This window comes from Heptranchias perlo, chromosome 20 (genome assembly GCF_035084215.1).
Source record: "Heptranchias perlo isolate sHepPer1 chromosome 20, sHepPer1.hap1, whole genome shotgun sequence".
Taxonomy (NCBI): domain Eukaryota; kingdom Metazoa; phylum Chordata; class Chondrichthyes; order Hexanchiformes; family Hexanchidae; genus Heptranchias; species Heptranchias perlo.
The window spans coordinates 31059477-31084951 of NC_090344.1; the positions used below are offsets into that span (position 1 = coordinate 31059477).

The 25475-nt window shown below is 49.1% G+C and overlaps 1 protein-coding gene across 3 annotated transcripts in view; it reads left to right on the top strand.

The window, feature by feature from the left end:
• Positions 1–22375, top strand: part of LOC137335675 (zinc finger protein 436-like) — a 105903-nt gene extending 83528 nt beyond the window's left edge. For 2 of the 3 annotated variants that reach the window (XM_068000963.1, XM_068000962.1), the window contains one exon: positions 20548–22375. In XM_068000963.1, coding sequence (XP_067857064.1) covers positions 20628–21647 — 1020 coding nt within the window. In that variant the 5' untranslated portion in view covers positions 20548–20627 and the 3' untranslated portion in view covers positions 21648–22375. Of the gene's footprint in view, positions 1–19947; positions 19992–20547 lie in introns of those variants that run through there. The other variant, XM_068000961.1, reaches the window with a different exon arrangement.
• Positions 22376–25475: the final 3100 nt, after the last annotated feature.

Sequence of the window (25475 nt, forward strand, 5' to 3'; positions counted from 1 at the left end):
ATTTAAACAGTGGAGGGAGTCAGTCCGAACCGACCATTTAAACAGTGGGAGGGAGTCAGTCCGAACCGACCATTTAAACAGTGGAGGGAGTCAGTCCGAACCGACCATTTAAACAGTGGAGGGAGTCAGTCCGAACCGACCATTTAAACAGTGGAGGGAGTCAGTCCGAACCGACCATTTAAACAGTGGAGGGAGTCAGCCCGAACCGACCATTTAAACAGTGGAGGGAGTCAGTCCGAACCGACCATTTAAACAGTGGAGGGAATCAGTCCGAACCGACCATTTAAACAGTGGAGGGAGTCAGTCCGAACCGACCATTTAAACAGTGGAGGGAGTCAGCCCGAACCGACCATTTAAACAGTGGAGAGAGTGAGCCCGAACCGAGCATTTAAACAGTGGAGGGAGTCATTCCAAACTGACCATTTAAACAGAGGGAGTCAGCCCGAACCGAGCATTTAAACAGTGGAGGGAGTCAGTCCGAACCGAGCATTTAAACAGTGGAGGGAGTCAGTCCGAACCGACCATTTAAACAGTGGAGGGAGTCAGTCCAAACTGACCATTTAAACAGAGGGAGTCAGCCCGAACCGAGCATTTAAACAGTGGAGGGAGTCAGCCCGAACCGACGATTGAAACAGAGGAGGGAGTCAGTCCGAACCGACCATTTAAACAGTGGAGGGAGTCAGCCCGATCCGAGCATTTAAACAGTGGAGGGAGTCAGCCCGAACCGACCATTGAAACAGAGGAGGGAGTCAGCCCGAACCGACCATTGAAACAGTGGAGGGAGTCAGCCCGAACCGACCATTTAAACAGTGGGAGGGAGTCAGTCCGAACCGACCATTTAAACAGTGGAGGGAGTCAGCCCGAAGTGACCATTTAAACAGTGGAGGTAGTCAGCCCGAACCGACCATTTAAACAGTGGAGGGAGTCAGACCGAACCGAGCATTTAAACAGTGGAGGGAGTCAGTCCGAACCGACCATTTGAACAGAGGGAATCAGCCCGAACCGACCATTTAAACAGTGGAGGGAGACAGCCAGAAGTGACCATTTAAACAGAGGGAGTAAGCCCGAACCGACCATTTCAACAGAGGGAGTCAGCCCGAACCGAGCATTTAAACAGTGGAGGGAGTCAGTCCGAACCGACCATTTGAACAGAGGGAGTCAGCCCGAACTGACCATTTCAACAGTGGAGGGAGTCAGTCCGAACCGACCATTTAAACAGTGGAGGGAGTCAGTCCGAACCGACCATTTAAACTGGAGGGAGTCAGTCCGAACCGACCATTTAAACAGTGGAGGGAGTCAGTCCGGACCGACCATTTAAACAGTGGAGGGAGTCAGCCCAAACCGACCATTTAAACAGAGGGAGTGAGTCAGTCCGAACCGACCATTTAAACAGTGGAGGGAGTCAGCCCGAACTGACCATTTCAACAGTGGAGGGAGTCAGCCCGAACCGACCATTTAAACAGTGGAGGGAGTCAGTCCGAACCGACCATTTAAACAGTGGAGGGAGTCAGTCCGAACCGACCATTTAAACGGTGGAGGGAGTCAGCCCGAACCGACCATTTAAAGAGAGGGAGTCAGTCCGAACCGACCATTTAAACAGAGGTAGTCAGCCCAGACCGACCATTTAAACAGAGGGAGTGAGCCCGAACCGACCATTTAAACAGTGGAGGGAGTCAGTCCGAACCGACTATTTAAACAGTGGAGGGAGTCAGTCCGAACCGACCATTTAAACAGTGGAGGGAGTCAGCCCGAACCGACCATTTAAACAGTGGAGGGAGTCAGTCTGAACCGACCATTTAAACAGTGGAGGGAGTCAGCCCGAACCGACCATTTAAACAGTGGAGGGTGTTCGCCCGAACCGACCATTTAAACAGTGGAGGGAGTCAGTCTGAACCGACCATTTAAACAGTGGAGGGAGTCAGCCCGAACCGACCATTTAAACAGTGGAGGGAGTTCGCCCGAACCGACAATTTAAACAATGGAGGGAGTCAGCCCGAACCGAGCATTTCAACAGTGGAGGGAGTCAGTCCGAAGTGACCATTTAAACAGAGGGAGTCAGTCCAAACCGACCATTTAAACAGTGGAGGGAATCAGCCCGAACCGACCATTTAAACAGAGGGAGTCAGTCCGAACCGACCATTTAAACAGTGGAGGGAGTCAGACCGAACCGACCATTTAAACAGAGGGAGTCAGTCCGAACCGACCATTTAAACAGAGGGAGTCAGCCCGAACTGACCATTTAAACAGTGGAGAGAGTCAGCCCGAACCGACCATTTAAACAGAGGGAGTCAGCCCGAACCGACCATTTAAACAGTGGAGAGAGTCAGCCCGAACCGACCATTTAAACAGAGGGAGTCAGCCCGAACCGACCATTTAAACAGTGGAGAGAGTCAGCCCGAACCGACCATTTAAACAGAGGGAGTCAGCCCGAACCGAGCATTTAAACAGTGGAGGGAGTCAGCCCGAACCGACCATTTAAACAGTGGAGGGAGTCAGTCCGAACCGACCATTTAAACAGTGGAGGGAATCAGCCCGAAGTGACCATTTAAACAGAGGGAGTCAGTCCGAACCGACCATTGAAACAGAGGAGGGAGTCTGCCCGAACCGACCATTGAAACAGTGGAGGGAGTCAGCCCGAAGTGACCATTTAAACAGTGGAGGGAGTCAGCCCGAACCGACCATTTAAACAGAGGGAGTCAGCCCGAACCGAGCATTTAAACAGTGGAGGGAGTCAGCCCGAACCGTCCATTTAAACAGTGGAGGGAGTCAGTCCGAACCGAGCATTTAAACAGTGGAGGGAGTCAGTCCGAACCGAGCATTTAAACAGTGGAGGGAGTCAGTCCGAACCGACCATTTAAACAGCGGAGGGAGTCAGCCCGAACCGACCATTGAAACAGTGGAGGGAGTCAGTCCGAACCGACCATTTAAACAGAGGGAGTCAGTCCGAACCGACCATTGAAACAGAGGAGGGAGTCTGCCCGAACCGACCATTGAAACAGTGGAGGGAGTCAGCCCGAACCGACCATTTAAACAGTGGGAGGGAGTCAGTCCGAACCGACCATTTAAACAGTGGAGGGAGTCAGCCCAAAGTGACCATTTAAACAGTGGAGGGAGTCAGTCCGAACCGACCATTTAAACAGTGGAGGGAGTCAGATCGAACCGACCATTTAAACAGTGGGAGGGAGTCAGTCCGAACCGACCATTGAAACAGAGGGAATCAGCCCGATCCGAGCATTTAAACAGTGGAGGGAGTCAGCCCGAACCGACCATTGAAACAGAGGAGGGAGTCAGCCCGAACCGACCATTGAAACAGTGGAGGGAGTCAGCCCGAACCGACCATTTAAACAGAGGGAGTCAGCCCGAACCGACCATTGAAACAGTGGAGGGAGTCAGCCTGAACCGACCATTTAAACAGAGGGAGTCAGCCCGGACCGACCATTTAAACAGAGGGAGTCAGCCCGAACTGACCATTTAAACAGTGGAGGGAGTCAGCCCGGACCGACCATTTGAACAGAGGGAGTCAGCCCGAACTGACCATTTAAACAGTGGAGGGAGTCAGCCCGAACCGACCATTTAAACAGTGGAGGGAGTCAGTCCGAACCGACCATTTAAACAGTGGAGGGAGTCAGTCCGAACCGACCATTTAAACAGTGGAGGGAGTCAGCCCGAAGTGACCATTTAAACAGTGGGAGTCAGTCCGAACCGACCATTTAAACAGAGGGAATCAGCCCGAACCGATCATTTAAACAGAGGGAGTCAGTCCAAACCGTCCATTTAATCAGAGGGAGTCAGCCCGAACCGACCATTTAAACAGAGGGAGTCAGCCCGAACCGAGCATTTAAACAGTGGAGGGAGTCAGTCCGAACCGACCATTTAAACAGAGGGAGTCAGTCCGAACCGACCATTTAAACAGTGGAGGGAGTCAGCCCGAACCGACCATTTAAACAGTGGAGGGAGTCAGTCCGAACCGACTATTTAAACAGAGGGAGTGAGTCAGAACCGACCATTTAAACAGTGGAGGGAGTCAGCCCGAACCGACCATTTAAACAGAGGGAGTCAGTCCGAACCGACCATTTAAACAGTGGAGGGAGTCAGCCCGAACCGACCATTTAAACAGTGGAGGGAGTCAGCCCAAACCGACTATTTAAACAGAGGGAGTGAGTCAGTCCGAACCGACCATTTAAACAGTGGAGGGAGTCAGCCCGAACTGACCATTTCAACAGTGGAGGGAGTCAGCCCGAACCGAGCATTTAAACAGTGGAGGGAGTCAGTCCGAACCGACCATTTAAACAGTGGAGGGAGTCAGCCCGAACCGACCATTTAAACAGTGGAAGGAATCAGCCCGAACCGACCATTTAAACGGTGGAGGGAGTCAGCCCGAACCGACCATTGAAACAGTGGAGGGAATCAGCCCGAACCGACCATTTAAACAGAGGTAGTCAGCCCGGACCGACCATTTAAACAGAGGGAGTCAGCCCGAACCGACCATTTAAACAGAGGGAGTCAGTCCGAACCGACCATTTAAACTGGAGGGAGTCAGTCCGAACCGACCATTTAAACAGTGGAGGGAGTCAGTCCGAACCGACCATTTAAACAGTGGAGGGAGTCAGCCCAAACCGACCATTTAAACAGTGGAGGGAGTCAGCCCAAACCGACCATTTAAACAGAGGGAGTGAGTCAGTCCGAACCGACCATTTAAACAGTGGAGGGAGTCAGCCCGAACTGACCATTTCAACAGTGGAGGGAGTCAGCCCGAACCGACCATTTAAACAGTGGAGGGAGTCAGTCCGAACCGACCATTTAAACAGTGGAGGGAGTCAGTCCGAACCGACCATTTAAACGGTGGAGGGAGTCAGCCCGAACCGACCATTTAAAGAGAGGGAGTCAGTCCGAACCGACCATTTAAACAGAGGTAGTCAGCCCAGACCGACCATTTAAACAGAGGGAGTGAGCCCGAACCGACCATTTAAACAGTGGAGGGAGTCAGTCCGAACCGACTATTTAAACAGTGGAGGGAGTCAGTCCGAACCGACCATTTAAACAGTGGAGGGAGTCAGCCCGAACCGACCATTTAAACAGTGGAGGGAGTCAGTCTGAACCGACCATTTAAACAGTGGAGGGAGTCAGCCCGAACCGACCATTTAAACAGTGGAGGGTGTTCGCCCGAACCGACCATTTAAACAGTGGAGGGAGTCAGTCTGAACCGACCATTTAAACAGTGGAGGGAGTCAGCCCGAACCGACCATTTAAACAGTGGAGGGAGTTCGCCCGAACCGACAATTTAAACAATGGAGGGAGTCAGCCCGAACCGAGCATTTCAACAGTGGAGGGAGTCAGTCCGAAGTGACCATTTAAACAGAGGGAGTCAGTCCAAACCGACCATTTAAACAGTGGAGGGAATCAGCCCGAACCGACCATTTAAACAGAGGGAGTCAGTCCGAACCGACCATTTAAACAGTGGAGGGAGTCAGCCCGAACCGACCATTTAAACAGAGGAGGGAGTCAGTCCGAACCGACCATTTAAACAGTGGAGGGAGTCAGACCGAACCGACCATTTAAACAGAGGGAGTCAGTCCGAACCGACCATTTAAACAGTGGAGAGAGTCAGCCCGAACCGACCATTTAAACAGAGGGAGTCAGCCCGAACCGACCATTTAAACAGTGGAGAGAGTCAGCCCGAAGTGACCATTCAAACAGTGGAGGGAGTCAGCCCGAACCGAGCATTTAAACAGTGGAGGGAGTCAGCCCGAACCGACCATTTAAACAGTGGAGGGAGTCAGTCCGAACCGACCATTTAAACAGTGGAGGGAATCAGCCCGAAGTGACCATTTAAACAGAGGGAGTCAGTCCGAACCGACCATTGAAACAGAGGAGGGAGTCTGCCCGAACCGACCATTGAAACAGTGGAGGGAGTCAGCCCGAAGTGACCATTTAAACAGTGGAGGGAGTCAGCCCGAACCGACCATTTAAACAGAGGGAGTCAGCCCGAACCGAGCATTTAAACAGTGGAGGGAGTCAGCCCGAACCGTCCATTTAAACAGTGGAGGGAGTCAGTCCGAACCGAGCATTTAAACAGTGGAGGGAGTCAGTCCGAACCGAGCATTTAAACAGTGGAGGGAGTCAGTCCGAACCGACCATTTAAACAGCGGAGGGAGTCAGCCCGAACCGACCATTGAAACAGTGGAGGGAGTCAGTCCGAACCGACCATTTAAACAGAGGGAGTCAGTCCGAACCGACCATTGAAACAGAGGAGGGAGTCTGCCCGAACCGACCATTGAAACAGTGGAGGGAGTCAGCCCGAACCGACCATTTAAACAGTGGGAGGGAGTCAGTCCGAACCGACCATTTAAACAGTGGAGGGAGTCAGCCCGAAGTGACCATTTAAACAGTGGAGGGAGTCAGATCGAACCGACCATTTAAACAGTGGGAGGGAGTCAGTCCGAACCGACCATTGAAACAGAGGGAATCAGCCCGATCCGAGCATTTAAACAGTGGAGGGAGTCAGCCCGAACCGACCATTGAAACAGTGGAGGGAGTCAGCCCGAACCGACCATTGAAACAGTGGAGGGAGTCAGCCCGAACCGACCATTTAAACAGAGGGAGTCAGCCCGAACCGACCATTTAAACAGTGGAGGGAGTCAGCCCGGACCGACCATTTAAACAGAGGGATTCAGCCCGAACCGACCATTTAAACAGAGGGAGTCAGCCCGAACCGACCATTTAAACAGTGGGGGGAGTCAGCCCGAACCGACCATTGAAACAGAGGGAGTCAGCCCGAACCGACCATTTAAACAGAGGGAGTCAGTCCGAACCGACCATTTAAACAGTGGAGGGAGTCAGCCCGAACCGACCATTTAAACGGTAGAGGGGGTCAGCCTGAACCGAGCATTTAAACAGAGGGAGTCAGTCCGAACCGACCATTTAAACAGTGGAGGGAGTCAGTCCGAACCGACCATTTAAACAGTGGAGGGAGTCAGTCCGAACCGACCATTTAAACAGTGGAGGGAGTCAGCCCGAAGTGACCATTTAAACAGAGGGAGTCAGTCCGAACCGACCATTTAAACAGTGGAGGGAGTCAGTCCGAACCGACCATTTAAACAGTGGAGGGAGTCAGCCCGAAGTGACCATTTAAACTGTGGAGGGAGTCAGTCCGAACCGACCATTTAAACAGTGGAGGGAGTCAGTCCGAACCGACCATTTAAACAGTGGAGGGAGTCAGTCCGAACCGACCATTTAAACTGTGGAGGGAGTCAGTCCGAACTGACCATTTAAACAGAGGAGGGAGTCAGCCCGAACTGACCATTTAAACAGAGGAGGGAGTCAGCCCGAACTGACCATTTAAACAGAGGGAGTCAGCCCGAACCGACCATTTCAACAGTGGAGGGAGTCATCCCGAACCGACCATTTAAACAGAGGGAGTCAGACCGAACCGACCATTTAAACAGAGGAGGGAGTCAGCCCGAACTGACCATTTAAACAGAGGGAGTCAGCCCGAACCGACCATTTCAACAGTGGAGGGAGTCATCCCGAACCGACCATTTAAACAGAGGGAGTCAGCCCGAAGTGACCATTTAAACAGTGGAAGGAATCAGCCCGAACCGAACATTTAAACAGTGGAGGGAGTCAGCCCGAACCGACCATTTAAACAGAGGGAGTCAGTCCGAACCGACCATTTAAACAGAGGGAGTCAGCCCGAACCGACCATTTAAACAGAGGGAGTCAGTCCGAACCGACCATTTAAACAGTGGAGGGAGTCAGCCCGAACCGACCATTTAAACAGTGGAGAGAGTCAGCCCGAACCGACCATTTAAACAGTGCAGGGAGTCAGTCCGAACCGACCATTTAAACAGTGGAGGGAGTCAGCCCGAACCGACCATTTAAACAGTGGAGGGAGTCAGTCCGAACCGACCATTTAAACAGTGGAGGGAGTCAGCCCGAACCGACCATTTAAACAGAGGGAGTCAGCCCGAACCGACCATTTAAACAGAGGGAGTCAGCCCGAACCGACCATTTAAACAGAGGGAGTCAGCCCGAACCGAGCATTTAAACAGTGGAGGGAGTCAGTCCGAACCGACCATTTAAACAGAGGGAGTCAGCCCGAACTGACCATTTAAACAGTGGAGGGAATCAGCCCGAACCAACCATTTAAACAGTGGAGGGAGTCAGCCCGAAGTGACCATTTAAACAGTGGAGGGAGTCAGCCCGAAGTGACCATTTAAACAGTGGAGGGAGTCAGCCCGAAGTGACCATATAAACAGAGGGAGTCAGCCCGAACCGACCATTTTAACAGAGGGAGTCAGCCCGAACCGAGCATTTAAACAGTGGAGAGAGTCAGTCCGAACCGACCATTTAAACAGTGGAGAGAGTCAGCCCGAACCGAGCATTTAAACAGTGGAGGGAGTCAGTCCGAACCGACCATTTAAACAGTGGAGAGAGTCAGCCCGAACCGACCATTTAAACAGTGGAGGGAGTCAGTCCGAACCGACCATTTAAACAGTGGAGGGAGTCAGTCCGAACCGACCATTTAAACAATGGAGGGAGTCAGCCCGAACCGACCATTTAAACAGTGGAGGGAGTCAGCCCGGACCGACCATTTAAACAGAGGGAGTCAGCCCGATCCGACCATTTAAACAGAGGGAGTCAGACCGAACCGACCATTGAAACAGTGGAGGGAGTCAGCCCGGACCGACCATTTAAACAGAGGGAGTCAGCCCGAACCGACCATTTAAACAGAGGGAGTCAGCCCGAACCGACCATTTAAACAGTGGGGGGAGTCAGCCCGAACCGACCATTTAAACAGAGGGAGTCAGCCCGAACCGACCATTTAAACAGAGGGAGTCAGTCCGAACCGACCATTTAAACAGAGGGAGTCAGCCCGAACCGACCATTTAAACAGAGGGAGTCAGCCCGAACCGACCATTTAAACAGAGGGAGTCAGCCCGAACCGACCATTTAAACAGAGGGAGTCAGCCCGAACCGACCATTTAAACAGAGGGAGTCAGACCGAACCGACCATTGAAACAGTGGAGGGAGTCAGCCCGGACCGACCATTTAAACAGAGGGAGTCAGCCCGATCCGACCATTTAAACAGTGGAGGGAGTCAGCCCGGACCGACCATTTAAACAGAGGGAGTCAGCCCGAACCGACCATTTAAACAGAGGGAGTCAGCCCGAACCGACCATTTAAACAGTGGGGGGAGTCAGCCCGAACCGACCATTTAAACAGAGGGAGTCAGCCCGAACCGACCATTTAAACAGAGGGAGTCAGTCCGAACCGACCATTTAAACAGTGGAGGGAGTCAGTCCGAACCGACCATTTAAACAGTGGAGGGAGTCAGTCCGAACTGACCATTTAAACAGAGGGAGTCAGCCCGAACCGACCATTTAAACGGAAGAGGGGGTCAGCCTGAACCGACCATTTAAACAGAGGGAGTCAGTCCGAACCGACCATTTAAACAGTGGAGAGAGTCAGCCCGAACCGAGCATTTAAACAGTGGAGGGAGTCAGTCCGAACCGACCATTTAAACAGTGGAGAGAGTCAGCCCGAACCGACCATTTAAACAGTGGAGGGAGTCAGCCCGAACCGACCATTTAAACAGAGGGAGTCAGCCCGAACCGACCATTTAAACAGAGGGAGTCAGTCCGAACTGACCATTTAAACAGAGGGAGTCAGTCCGAAGTGACCATTTAAACAGTGGAGGGAGTCAGTCCGAACCGACCATTTAAACAGAGGGAGTCAGTCCGAACCGACCATTTAAACAGTGGAGGGAGTCAGCCCGAACCGACCATTTAAACAGTGGAGGGAGTCAGTCCGAACCGACCATTTAAACAGAGGGAGTCAGTCCGAACCGACCATTTAAACAGAGGAGGGAGTCAGCCCGAACCGACCATTTAAACAGAGGAGGGAGTCAGCCCGAACCGACCATTTAAACAGAGGGAGTCAGTCCGAACCGACCATTTAAACAGTGGAGGGAGTCAGCCCGAACCGACCATTTAAACAGTGGAGGGAGTCAGACCGAACCGACCATTTAAACAGTGGGAGGGAGTCAGTCCGAACCGACCATTTAAACAGTGGAGGGAGTCAGTCCGAACCGAGCATTTAAACAGTGGAGGGAGTCAGCCCGAACTGACCATTTAAACAGTGGAGGGGGTCAGCCCGAACCGACCATTTAAAGAGAGGAGGGAGTCAGCCCGAACCGAGCATTTAAACAGTGGAGGGAGTCAGCCCGAACCGACCATTTAAACAGAGCGAGTCAGTCCGAACCGACCATTTAAACAGAGGGAGTCAGCTCGAACCGACCATTTAAACAGAGGGAGTCAGTCCGAACCGACCATTTAAACAGTGGAGGGAGTCAGCCCGAACCGACCATTTAAACAGTGGAGGGAGTCAGTCCGAACCGACCATTTAAACAGAGGGAGTCAGCCCGAACCGACCATTTAAACAGTGGAGGGAGTCAGTCTGAACCGACCATTTAAACAGAGGGAGTCAGCCCGAACCGACCATTGAAACAGAGGAGGGAGTCAGCCCGAACCGACCATTTAAACAGAGGGAGTCAGTCCGAACCGAGCATTTAAACAGTGGAGGGAGTCAGCCTGAACCGACCATTTAAACAGTGGAGGGAGTCAGCCCGAACCGACCATTGAAACAGTGGGAGTCAGCCCGAACTGACCATTTAAACAGAGGAGGGAGTCAGTCCGAACCGACCATTTAAACAGTGGAGGGAGTCAGCCCGAACCGACCATTTAAACAGAGGGAGTCAGTCCGAACTGACCATTTAAACAGAGGGAGTCAGTCCGAACCGACCATTTAAACAGTGGAGGGAGTCAGCCCGAACCGACCATTTAAACAGAGGGAGTCAGCCCGAACCGACCATTTAAACAGAGGGAGTCAGTCCGAACTGACCATTTAAACAGAGGGAGTCAGTCCGAAGTGACCATTTAAACAGTGGAGGGAGTCAGTCCGAACCGACCATTTAAACAGAGGGAGTCAGTCCGAACCGACCATTTAAACAGAGGGAGTCAGTCCGAACCGACCATTTAAACAGAGGGAGTCAGCCCGAACCGACCATTTAAACAGAGGAGGGAGTCAGCCCGAACCGACCATTTAAACAGAGGAGGGAGTCAGCCCGAACCGACCATTTAAACAGAGGGAGTCAGTCCGAACCGACCATTTAAACAGTGGAGGGAGTCAGTCCGAACCGACCATTTAAACAGTGGAGGGAGTCAGACCGAACCGACCATTTAAACAGTGGAGGGAGTCAGCCCGAACCGACCATTTAAACAGTGGAGGGAGTCAGCCCGAACTGACCATTTAAACAGTGGAGGGGGTCAGCCCGAACCGACCATTTAAACAGTGGAGGGAGTCAGTCCGAACCGACCATTTAAACAGAGGGGGTCAGCCCGAACCGACCATTTAAACAGAGGGAGTCAGCCCGAACTGACCATTTAAACAGTGGAGGGGGTCAGCCCGAACCGACCATTTAAACAGTGGAGGGAGTCAGTCCGAACCGACCATTTAAACAGAGGGGGTCAGCCCGAACCGACCATTTAAACAGAGGGAGTCAGCCCGAACTGACCATTTAAACCATGGAGGGAGTCAGCCCGAACCGACCATTTAAACCATGGAGGGAGTCAGCCCGAACCGACCATTTAAACCATGGAGGGAGTCAGCCCGAACCGACCATTTAAACAGTGGAGGGAGTCAGCCCGAACCGACCATTTAAACAGTGGAGGGAGTCAGTCCGAACCGACCATTTAAACAGTGGAGGGAGTCAGCCCGAACCGACCATTTAAACAGAGGAGGGAGTCAGCCCGAACCGACCATTTAAACAGAGGGAGTCAGCCCGAACCGACCATTTAAACAGTGGAGGGAGTCAGCCCGAACCGACCATTTAAACAGAGGAGGGAGTCAGCCCGAACCGACCATTTAAACAGTGGAGGGAGTCAGACCGAACCGACCATTTAAACAGAGGGAGTCAGTCCGAACCGACCATTTAAACAGTGGAGGGAGTCAGCCCGAACCGACCATTTCAACAGTGGAGGGAGTCAGACCGAACCGACCATTTAAACAGTCGGAGGGAGTCAGACCGAACCGACCATTTAAACAGTCGGAGGGAGTCAGACCGAACCGACCATTTAAACAGTCGGAGGGAGTCAGTCCGAACCGACCATTTAAACAGTGGAGGGAGTCAGTCCGAACCGACCTTCTGTGCTGTAAGATTCTATGATTCTCGGTAGGATTTCCCTGCTTTGCTAATTTAAATATGTGAGGTGGCGAGAGTATTGGAGAAATGAAGGATTGAGATGGTCGAAGATCAGATCAGGGTCTCAGCAGCAGTGGGACCAGGTCTGTACTTTGTAACTGGTGGAGGAAAACAGCAGTGGGAACAAAAATCACAATTCCACAGCTATCCAATCCCAGCCTGGCCACACGGCAGCTTCAAACAATTTTCCTGAGCTCCAAAACTCAAAATTAATTTTCCTCATTGGAAAACTTATTCCAAGTGTTGTGAATAGAACTCACCGAGCCAACAGAGTGTGGGAGAGAATAGAAGTCTTGGAGAGGGAGAGAAGATATTGACAGAGGAAGAGTTGGAGATAGAGAGTAGATACAGAGAAAGAGAAAAGAGAGGCAGACGCAGAGAATATGAAGAGAAGTCAGAGAGGGAGGTTGGAAAACCTTCACAAGATGGAGAGACTCAGACAGAGACAACTATTGAAGCAAATAGGTACGGTGCAAATTCCTTCCATTGTTTTGAGCTTTAGGCAATATTTGAAACACAGTAAATACTGTGTTCTGGGGCGGAAGATAGTGGCTGCTTTAAACAGAAAATAGAAATATTGCTCCTGAAAGATGTTGTTCACTTATCTGTTTATTTCTTAATTGAACTCTGGGCATTGACACCTTGTTAATTAAAAACATAAATTGATCTGGAGCTTGGGCTGAGCCTCAGACAATGAGACTCAAGGAGTCGGAGAGAAACTCTTGACCCGGGTGTTAAGAGTTACAGAACCAAGGCGGGTAGGTGGAGTTAAAATACAGATCAGCCATGATCTAATTGAATAGCGGAACAGGCTTGAGGGGCTGAGTGGCCTTCTCCTGTTCTTATGTTGCTATAAATAAGACAGGAGAAAAGGCCCAAATAAGGAACAGTCGGTAACAGGATATCAATTAGCTTCCTCTAATTATTAGATTTAGCAAAGAGTACGAGCCAGACTTAGTTAATAATCTAACAATGAGGGAACATTTATCTAACAGTGAACATAATAAAATCAAATTCAATATTAGGTTTGTAAAGTAGAAACTTAACACAGCTACTACGTTTGTAGATTTTGGTACGGCTAACTTTAACAGGATAAGACAGAGACTGCCGACAGCAAACTGGTCAAAACTGTTGTTGGATAAACTACAGATGTGTTCAAAAATTAATTTAGCTTGATACCAGACCAGTATATACCCCTAAGGGGCAAGAGCTCAACTTACCAAGTAAAACAGCCACGGTCGACAAAAGAAGTGAGAAATAACATAGAAATAAAGGAAAGAGCATTCAAAAATGCAAAGAATAGTGTAGATTCAGGGGACTGGGAGAGATATAAAGAACAGCAATGGAAGACAAACAAAAAATTAAGAGTTGCAAAAAGGGAATATGAAAAGAAACTAGCGAGGGATATCAAGATTAACACAAAGTTTTTACAATTATATTAGAAGAGAAAGGGTCCATTAAAAACAGATGTGGGTAATACTGCAAATGAAAATAAGGAAATGACAGACTTGTTGCATAATTACTTTGTGTCAGTCTTCACAGTGCAGGAAGAGGATAATATACCCGACATTCCAGGGGAGGAAATAATGAATCAAGGACTGGAACTCACAAGAAAACAGTACTATCAAAAATTATGGCATTAAACACTGATAAATAGAGTATAGAGGCACTGGAGAAGGTGCAAAAAAGATTCACAAGGATGATACCAGAACTGGGAGGATATACTTATCAGGAAAGGCTGAAAAGGCTGGGGCTCTTTTCTGACAGAGGTCTTTAGATTATGAAAGGGTGTGATACGGTAGATGTAGAGGAAATTTTTCCATTTGTGCAAAACTAGGCCATAATTATAAGATAGTCACTAATAAATCCTATAGGGAATTCAGGAGAAACTTCTTTACCCAGAGAGTGGTAAGAACGTGGAACGTGCTGACACAAGGAGCAGTTGAGGTGAGTAGCACAGATTCATTTAAGGGGAAGCGAGACAAGCACATGAGGTAGAAAGGAATAGAAAGATATGCTGATAGAGTTAGATGAAGAGGGGTGGGAGGAGGTTTGTGTGGAGCATAATGACCGGCATAGAGCAGTTGGTCCCAATTGCCTATTTCTGTGCTGTAGACTCTATGTAGAGTCATAGATTCTTCACAGCACAGAAGGAGGCCATTCGGCCCATCGAGCCCATGCCGACTCTTTGTAGGAGCATTCCTGTTAGTCCCATTCCCCCACTCTTTCCCCTGCAATTTTGTTCCCTTCAAGTATTTATCCAATTCCTTTTTGAAAGCCACGATTGAATCTGCTTCCACCGCCCTTTCAGGCAGCGCATTCCAGATCATAACTACTCGCTGCGTACAAAAGTTTTTCCTCATGTCGCCTTTGGTTCTTTTGTTAATCACCTTAAATCTGTGTCCTCACTTTTATACCCTGTAGTGATCCATCTCTGTCACCTGACTTTTCTTTGTCTTCTCTGCTGGGTTTAGGCAGGAAGGGAGGAAAAGACAGCTGGGACTTCTCTGATCTGTGATTTAGAAGGGCACATTCCTTGGTTCCCAGCAGTTACTTTTCTTCAGTAATTTTCTTATTACCCCTAAACTACCCTGCCCACTGTTAATTACGTTATTTGTTATATTTTCACAATTATAATTTTCACAATTATTGGTAGAAACATCACACATTAGAATCTAATCTGTTCTATTACTCACTCTGGTTTAAGTTTATAGTGTGGTTAATAACAGACAAAATCCTGTTCTTTCTCCTTATCTGATTAGCTTCCAACTAGCGATTCTGTGGAATCATAAAAACTTACAGCACAGAAGGAGGCCATTTGGCCCATTGTGTCCATGCTGGCCGAAAAAGAGCTATCCAGTTTAATCCCAGCACTTGGTCCGTAGCCCTGTTGGTTACGGCACTTCAAATGCACATCCAAGTACTTTTTAAATGAGTTGGGGGTTTCTGCCTCTACCACCCTTTCAAGCAGTGAGTTCCAGACCCTCACCACCCTCTGGGTGAAAAAAATTCTCCTCAGCTCCCCTCTAATCCTTCTATCAATTACTTTAAATCTATGCTCCCTGAATGGAATGCCTCAGCTGGAGTATTCTGTCCAGTTCTGTGCATCTTTAGGAAGGATGTGAAGGCCTTACAGAGGGTGCAGAAAAGATTTACTAGAATGGTTCCAGGGATGAGGGATTTCAGTTATCTGAATAGACTGGAGAAGGTTAAGCAGAGATTTGATAGAAGTGTTCAAAATCACAAAGGGTTTAGATAAAGTAAATAAAGAGAAACTGTTCCCATTGGCGGAAGGGTCGAAACCAGAGGACACAGATTTAAGGTGATTGGCAAAAGAACCAAAGGCGACATGAGAAAAACTTTTTTATTCAGTGAGTAGTTATGATCTGGAATGCACTGCCTGAAAGGGTGGTGGATGCAGATTCAATCATACGAATTAAGAGCAGGAGTAGGCCATTCGGCCCCTCGAGCCTGCTCTGCCATTTGATAAGATCATGGCTGATCTGATTGTGACCTCAACCCTACTTTCCAGTCTACCTACTATAACCTTTGACTCCCTTGTTAATCAGGAATCTATCTAACTCAGTCTTCAAAATATTCAATGACCCTGCCCCCACCGCTCTCTGGGGAAGGGAGTTCCACAGACTCACGACCCTCCGAGAGAGAAAATTTCTCCTCATCTGTCTAAATGGGAGACCCCTTATTTTTAATCAGTGGCCCCTAGTTCTAGTCTCTCCCATGAGGGGAAACATCCTCTCAGCATCTACGGATCATCGTAACTTTCAAAAAGGAATTGAATAAATAATTAATAAGAACATAAGAAATAGGAGCAGGAGTAGGCCAATCGGCCCCTCGAGCCTGCTCTGCCATTCAATAAGATCATGGCTGATCTGATCCTAACCTCAAATCTAAATTCATGTCCAATTTCCTGCCCGCTCCCCGTAACCCCTAATTCCCTTTACTTCTAGGAAACTGTCTATTTCTGTTTTAAATTTATTTAATGATGTAGCTTCCACAGCTTCCTGGGGCAGCAAATTCCACAGACCTCCTACCCTCTGAGTGAAGAAGTTTCTCCTCATCTCAGTTTTGAAAGAGCAGCCCCTTATTCTAAGATTATGCCCCCAAGTTCTAGTTTCACCCATCCTTGGGAACATCCTTACCGCATCCACCCGATCAAGCCCCTTCACAATCTTATATGTTTCAATAAGATCGCCTCTCATTCTTCTGAACTCCAATGAGTAGAGTCCCAATCTACTCAACCTCTCCTCATGGGCCCGATTTTACCAGGGGTGCGGGTACTCGGCGGGTAGGCCAGCGGGCGCGTTGAAAACGCGCCCGGTGAAATTAGTGGGTTGCCCGCGCGATCGTTGCAGGCAACACACTAATTGGATCCACTGACCTGCTCCTCCGGGTTCCCCGATGCTGATCTGCGCGTTGGGCGGGCTGCGCATGCGCAGTAAGATCTGTCAGTTGGAGGCGCTCTATTTAAAGGGGCCGTCCTCCACTGACAGATGCTGCCACAAACAGCAAAAATTACATCATGGAGCAGCCCAGGGGGAAGGCTGCTCCCAGTTTAATGATGCCTCACCCCAGGTATCATTAGATGGGGTGAGGAGGAGGGGGAGGACAGAGATCTTCCCCCCGGCGGGCGGGAGGAAGCGGCCCACCTCTGCCACCAAGAAGGCCTGGCTCGAGGTGGCAGAGGGGGTCACCTGCGCCACAAACATATCGCCCACCTGCATACAGTGCAGGAGGCGCTCCAATGACCTCAGTAGGTCAGCAACAGTGAGAACACGTAGTCTTTCCCCTACACTACGCCTGCCACAACACTGCCCCCACCCCACATCTCCTTCGGCACTGCCAACACTACTCTGTCACATGACCCCTCATACCCACTCAAACCTCATCCTCAACTTACCTGCACCTACTCACCTCGCGAGTACTCACCCCGCCACTACCACTCAACCCAATCCTCATACAATCTCATGGCTCTATCCCATACTCACCCTCTCGTGCATCTCTCTCACGGCCAGCCTCACTCAACCTGCCACCACCTGTGCTGCAGCCACAGGGCATGCATCACATATGTGCAGTAGGCAGCGTAAGGCAAACGTATCGTGAGCATGAAGGGGATGCACAAGGGTGTTTGAGGGATTGTCATGGTTCTTACTTCTATTGAATTAAAGAACAACTCACATCACACATTATATTGGCACCACTACTGCCATGTCTTCGCGAATCCTGTCCGGTTTGTACAATAATGCCCGCTCCTGGGTATCCCTATGAGGACCCACCACTGATGCCACCCAGTGTGTCACTGCAGAGTGGGTGTAGGTGTATTTGCAGGGTTCTTCTGCGCAGACGACTGAGAGACATCGGGGATGTCCCCGGTTGCAGCCTGGAAGGCTGTGGAGCAGAAGTTCGGGAGGGCAGTGGTGACTTTGACAGCGACAGGTAGGAAGATGGTGCACGGGCCAGCCAGGAGCAGCTCGGCATGAAAGAGGCTGCAGATGTCCACGGCTACATGTCGAGTGACTCTGAGCTTCCGTGTGCACTGCTGCTCAGAGAGGTACAGGAGGCTGAGCCTCGGTCTGTGGAACGTGGGGCGAGGGTAGTGCCCTCTGCGACGCATCTCTCTCTGCGGTAGCCCTCCCTCCTGCTGTACAGGTGGATGTGTCACAGCACTCTGTTGTGGAGCTCCACGTGTCAGAGTTGGACGGCGTGGACGGCTTGGCCGGCGAGGCTGGTGATGCTGTTCACCCTCCGAGGAGGTCAAGACTGCAGCTACGGCGGCCCCCATCCGCAAGATGTACATCTGAGGGGGTCCGCAAGGTAGGTACATGTCTCCGGACCCCGGGGTAAGTGTGCAGGTTGGTGACTTCGACCATCAGGAGGTGGGTGGTGGAGGCCACACTTTGTCCCAAGTGACAGAGCGGCCTCCTGCAATGGCTGAGGGTCTCCCCCCCCCTGTCAAATGGACCTTTGCAGCTGCCACAGGCTGACGGCTGCAACACGTCCATTTCAACTGGGACTGTTTCCCCCAGTGTGTGAAACAGTCCCATGTTTCTCCAAAATCACACACAGTCCCTTAATCAGGTCAGTTAATGACCTGAACAACCAAAGTTAATACACTCAAGTGGCATCCCGCTGGCTTTAATTGCCTGCGGGATTCCCACCAGCGGGGGCTGCGCTCGCACCCCCGCACGTCATCGGGGAACCCGGAAGTGGTCGGGATCGTGGCGCGATCCGGTCACGTGCCTGGATATCGGGATTTTCGGGGCCCCCCCGCTGGAAACCCACAGGAAACCCGACGGTAAAATCGAGCCCCATATGTTCACCCCCTCATCCCCGGGATTAACCGAGTGAACCTTCTTTGTACTGCCTCGAGAGCAAGTATGTCTTTTCTAAAGTATGGAGACCAAAACTGTATGCAGTATTCCAGGTGCGGTCTCACCAATACCTTATATAACTGCAGCAATACCTCCCTGTTTTTATATTCTATCCCCCTAGCAATAAAAGCCAACATTCCGTTGGCCTTCTTGATCACCTGCTGCACCTGCAGACTAACTTTTTGATTTTCTTGCACTGGGACCCCCAGATCCCTTTGTACTGCAGTACTTTCCAGTTTCTCGCCATTAAGATAATAACTTGCTCTCTGATTTTTCCTGCCAAAGTGCATAACCTCACATTTTCCAATATTGTATTGCATCTGCCAAATCTCCACCCACTCACCCAGCCTGTCTATATCCCCTTGTAGGTTTTTTATGTCCTTCTCACTCTCTACTTTCCCTCCCATCTTTGTATCATCTGCAAACTTTGATATGTTACACTCGGTCCCCTCCTCCAAATCGTTAATATAGATTATAAAGAGTTGGGGACCCAGCACCGACCCCTGTGGAACACCACTGGCTACTGGTTGCCAGTCCGAGAATGAACCATTTATCCCAACTCTCTGCTTCCTGTGAGATAACCAATCCTCCACCCATGCCAGAATATTACCCCCAATCCAGTGATTCTTTATCTTGAGCAATAATCTTTTATGTGGCACCTTGTCGAATGCCTTCTGGAAGTCTAAATACACTACGTCCACTGGTTCCCCTTTATCCACCCTGTACGTTATATCCTCAAAGAACTCAAGCAAATTTGTCAGACATGTCTTCCCCTTCATAAAGCCATGCTGACTTTGTCCTATTAAATTGTGTTTATCCAAATGTTCCGCTACTGTCTCCTTAATAATAGACTCCAAAATATTACCCACCACAGATGTTAGGCTAACTGGTCTATAATTTCCAGCCTTCTGCCGACTACCCTTTTTAAATAAGGGTTATTTAAAAGTGTATTAGGAGTGTTGGGATAATTGAAGGCAAACAATTTGCAGGGATACTGGGAAAGGGCGGAGGAGTGGGACTAGCTGATTGCTCTTACAAAGAGCAGGCAATGGTTCGATGGGCCAAATGGCCTCCATCTGTGCTGTATCCATTCTATGATAAAACTAATACAGTTTCAGGCAGAGTGACTTCCGGGCTCAGCCCCGCCCACTCAGTGCCGCAAGTCCCGCCCCTCACCCACTTTCTGATTGGTTAGAGGCCCAATTGCCTGCTCCGTCCTCCAGACCCTCTCCGCTCTTCCGATTGGTTCGGAGCTCGCGTCAATCACCCGAGCGGTGTGAGCTGAGCATGCGCGGCGGGCGGGCGGGCGGGGACTGAGGCAGACGTCGTGTCCGCAACAGGTAAGAGATCCGGTGGGGGGGAGCGGTTTAATGAACCCCGGGGGAGGAGGCGGGGGCTTCACAAACCCCGACTGCGGCCCAGTGAACATTATCCTCCCTCCCCCCGCCATCGCTCCGGTCCAACCGGCAAACCCCGCGACAGATAGAGCGGTTTCTGAACCGCAAGGGAGTGTGGGTATTCTGGCGGCCATTACAGAGCAATTCTCAGTTAATCTTTGTAGGAGCCGCTCACAGATCTGAACCTGGCGAAGTGTGGTGAGATTCTGCTAACATAGGAATTGCAAAACGGAAAAGACCAAGGTCCATCAAGTTACGGTCTATGTGAGAGCGATCATGGAACATTCTTGTGTCATAGTTCAGTAAGACCAGATCACTTATTGAGTGAGCGACCATGTATAAATGTAACTAGGATAGCTGCAGCTTGTTAAAACAGACCTGGGGAGAAAGGTGCTCCGAACTAACCACTGGACTCTCTGTTCTCCAGAATTCGGGAACTTTCCAAAGTTCTGTTGTGTCCTGTGCTTACAGTGGTGACTTTTGGAAACTCTTTTTACAGGGTATTAGGGGAGATTTTGCAGACGAGAAGCTCAAAGCAAACCAAACATCACATCAAGATCTTACAGAATCACTCAATTCATGCCTCTGATTATGGAAGGAGAAATGTTTGTCTGTTCTGTCTGTGGCAAAAGATTTAAAACATCATTGAGGCTAGAAAAACATCAACACACACACGCCAGAGTGTTCCAGTGCACTGACTGTGGAAAGAACTTTAGCCAGTTCGACAGCCTTAAAAAACATCGCACCATTCACAGTGGGGAGAAACCCTACACGTGTTCTGTGTGTGGACGAGGTTTCAGCCGATCGTCTAACCTTTCGAGACACAAGGACACCCACAATGGGGAGAAACGTTATAAATGCAGGGACTGTGGGAAGGGATTCAATTCCCCGTCAGAACTGGAAACTCATCGGCGCAGTCACACGGGGGAGAGGCCGTTCACCTGCTCCGTGTGTGGGAAGGGATTCATGACATCGTCCAGTCTCCAGAAACACCAGCGTACTCATACTGGAGAAAGGCCATTCACCTGCTCCGTGTGTGGGAAGGGATTCACTCAGACATCCAGCCTGCTTGGACACCAGAGAGTTCATACTGGAGAGAGGCCGTTCACCTGTTCTGTGTGTGGGAAGCTATTCACTCTGTCCTCCACCCTGCTGAGACACCAGCGAGTTCACACTGGGGAGAGGCCGTTCACCTGCTCCTTGTGTGGGAAGGGATTTACTCTGTCAGGCAACCTTCTGACACACCAGCGAGTTCACAATGGGGAGAGGCCGTTCACCTGCTCCATGTGTGGGAAGGGATTCACTACTTCATCCAACCTTCTGACACACCAACATGTTCACACTGATAACAGACCTTTTAAATGTTCTGATTGTGAGAAAGGCTTTAAAAGCAAACAGGAGCTGGTGACACACCAACGTACACACACCGGAGAGAGGCCGTTCACCTGCACTGAATGTGGGAAGAGATTCACTGCTTTATCCCACCTTCTAACACACCAGCGAGCTCATACAGGGGAGAGGCCGTTCACCTGCTCTGTGTGTGGGAAGGGATTCACTCGCTCATCCAACCTGCAGAAACACCAGCGAGTTCACACGTGACTGCAGGGGTTGAATTCTGTTGTTAATCACGTCCAACAACAACTTGCATTTATATAGCCTCTTTAACATAGTAAAACATCCCAAGGCACTTCACAGGAGCGATTATCAAACAAAATTTAACACCGAGCCACATAAGGAGATATTAGGACAAGTGACCAAAAGCTTGGTCAAAGAGGTAGGTTTTAAGGAGCATCTTAAATGAGGAGAGAGAGGCTGAGAGGTTTAGGGAGCGAATTCCAGAGCTTAGGGCCTAGGCAGCTGAAGGTACGACCGCCAGTGGTGGGGCGAAGGAAACTGGCATTGCACAAAGGCCAGAATTAGAGCAGCGCAGAGATCTTGGAGGGTTGTAGGGCTGGAGGAGGTTACAGAGATCGGGAGGGGCGAGAACATGGAGGGATTTGAAAACAAGGATGAGAATTTCAAAATGAAGGTGTTGCCAGACCAGGAACCAATATAGGTCAGCGATCACAGAGTGTGATGGGTGAACGGGACTTGGTGTGAGTTAGAATGGATGAGCTCAAGTTTACGGAGGGTGCAAAGTGGAAGGCCAGGCCTGGAGAGCATTGGAATCGTCGAGTCTAGAGGTAAACAAAGGCACGGATGAGGGTTTCAGCAGCAGAACTTCATTCTGGCAGTTGGGATTTGTTTCTGCTGATGTTAATAACCGCTGTAACTGGGCTGGAGTTTAATATTCTGGATCTATGTCAAATAAATCAACTTTGTTTCAAACAGAATGGGTCAATTACTTGATGAATTCAAGATAAGAGACTAATTGATGTCCTAATTACCGATTATTATGCCTTTTCTCCTTTCTCACTCTAGATTATTTCAGTTCTCATACCTTCAGTTACTCTCATGGCCAAGTCCCAATTCCCCGGTCCTTCCCGAGTGCCTCTCCCAGCCTTGGGATCCAGGGAAGGTATCGGTAATGTACCCGGGATCACTAAACACAAAACCCAGTCTGTGAATCACTTTCAGCTGCTGGACTTATCGTGTGTCCCACAGCATCTCTCTCACCTTCGATGTGTGAATAGAGCATCAGGCCTGGGAATCTCGTCTTAAATTTAAATACACTGCAAATGTATTTAACAAAACACGAACAAGTAAACACATCACGGCTCAATAATCCAGCACTAAATTCAAAGGAGTAAGTCTGTTATCAAACTCCTTGAGTGAACAGAATAAAGAAAAATCCCAACTCTAAGATCCCCTCAAATCCTTTGCAAATACCTTACAAATCTTGACAATAATCAACAAGTCTAATTTAATGTTGACCTTTATCTTGAGTGGGGTTGGAATACAGAAGTGATGCTTCAGTTGTAAAGTTGTAAACAATTTTACAACACCAAGTTATAGTCCAGCAATTTTATTTTAAATTCACAAGCTTTCGGAGACTTCCTCCTTCCTCAGGTAAATGTTTACCTGAGGAAGGAGGAAGTCTCCGAAAGCTTGTGAATTTAAAATAAAATTGCTGGACTATAACTTGGTGTTGTAAAATTGTTTACAATTGTCAACCCCAGTCCATCACCGGCATCTCCACATCAGTTGTAAAGAACCTTGGTCAGACTCCATCTGGAGAACTGGGCACCGAACCGAGAGAGAGAGATCAATCGGCCTTAGAAAAGATACAGTGCAGAGTCACCAGAAGGGTTAAATTATGAGGACAGGTTGCACAAACTTGGTTTTTATTCCCATGAGTTTAGAACATTGAGATGAGATCTCACCGAGGTGTTTAAAATAATAAAGGGATTTAATAGGGTCGATAAGGAGAAATTATTTTCTCTGGAGGGAGAATCCAGGACAAGAGGGCTTAAGAACATAAGAAATAGGAGCAGGAGTCGGCCTTTTGGCCCTTCGAGCCTGCTCCACCATTCAATATGATCATGGCTGATCCTCTATCTCAATACCATATTCCCGCTCTCTCCCGTACCCCTTGAGGCCTTTTGTGTCTAGAAATCTATCTAGCTTCTCCTTAAATATACTCAGTGACTTGGCCTCCGCAGCCTTCTGTGGTAGAGAATTCCACAGGTTCACCACTCTCTGAGTGAAGAAATTTCTCCTCATCTCAGTCCTAAATATCCTAACCCGTATCCTGAGACTGTGACCCCTCATTCTAGACCCCTCAGCCAGGGGAGACATATCCTCCCTGCATCCAGTCTGTCTAGCCCTGTCAGAATTTTATATGTACAGAGCCTGCTCTGCCATTCAAAAAGATCATGGCTGATCTTCTACCTCAACTCCACTTTCCCACCCTATCCCCATATCCCTTGGTGTCCAAAAATCCATCGATCTCAGTCTTGAATATCTTCAACGACGGAGCATCCACAGCCCTCTGGGGTAGAGAATTCCAAAGATGCAAATTTTTCTCCATCTTGGTGCTAAATGGCTGACCCCTTATCTCGAGACTATGATTCCAAGTTCTAGACTCTCCAGCCAGGGGAACAGCCTCTCAGCATCTACCCTGTCAAGCCCTCTAAGAATTTTACATGTTTCAATGAGATCACCTCTCATTCTTCTAAACTCCAGAGAATATTGGCCCATTCTACTCAATCTCTCATCATAGGACAATCCTCTCATCCCAGGAATCAATCTAGTGAACCTTCATCGCACACCCTCTAAGGCAAGTATATCCTTCCTCAGGTAAGGAGACCAAAACTGTAACTCCAGGTGTGGTCTCACCAAGGCCCTATATAATTGCAGCAAGACTTTCTTAATCATATACTCCGACCCCTTTGCAATAAAAGACCAACATACCATTTGCTTTCATAAGAACATAAGAAATAGGAGCAGGTTAGGCCATACGGCCCCTCGAGCCTGCTCCACCGTTCAATAAGATCATGGCTGATCATCTACCTCAACTCCACTTTCCCGCCAGATCCCCACATCCCTTGATTTCCCTAGAGTCCAAAAATCTATCGATCTCAGTCTTGAATATACTCAATGACTGAGCAACCATAGCACTCTGGGGTAGAGTTTTGATATATATTAATGATTTGGACTTGGGTGTACAGGGCACAATTTTAGAATTTGCAGATGACAAAACTTCGAAGTGTAGTGAACAGTGAGGAGGATAGTGATAGACTTCAAGAGGATATAGACAGGCTGGTGGAATGAGCGGACACGTGGCAGATGAAATTTTAATGCAGAGAAGTGCGAAGTGATGCATTTTGGCAGGAAGAACAGGGAGAGGCAAAATGAACTAAACGTTACAATTCTAAGGAGGGTGCGGGAACAGAGAGATCTGGGGGTATATGTGCACAAATCTTCGAAGGTGGTAGGGCAGGTTGAGAAAGCGGTTAAAAAAGCATGCGGGATCTTGGGATTTATAAATAGAGGTATAGAATTCAAAAGCAAGGAAGTTATGTTGAACCTTTATTAACACTGTTTCGGCCACAGCTGGAGTATTGTGTCCAATTCTGGGCTCCACACTTTAGGAAGGATGTAAAGGCCTTAGACAGGGTGCAGAAAAGATTTACTAGAATGGTTCCACGGATGAGGGACTTCAGTTATGTGGATAGACTGGTGAAGCTGGGGTTGTTTTCCTCAGAGCAGAGAAGGTTGAGAGGAGATTTGATATGTGTTCAAAATCATGAAGGGTTTAGATAAAGTAAATAAAGAGAAACTGTTCCCATTGGTGGAAGGCTGGAGAACCAGAGGACGCAGATTTAAGGCGATTGGCAAAAGAAACAAAGGCAACATGAGGAAAAACTTTTTTACGCAGCGAGTAGTTGGATGCAGATTCAATATTGGCTTTCAAAAAGGAATTGGATAAATACATGAAGGGAAAAAGTTTTAGGGCTATGGGGAAAGAGCGGGGGAATGGGACTA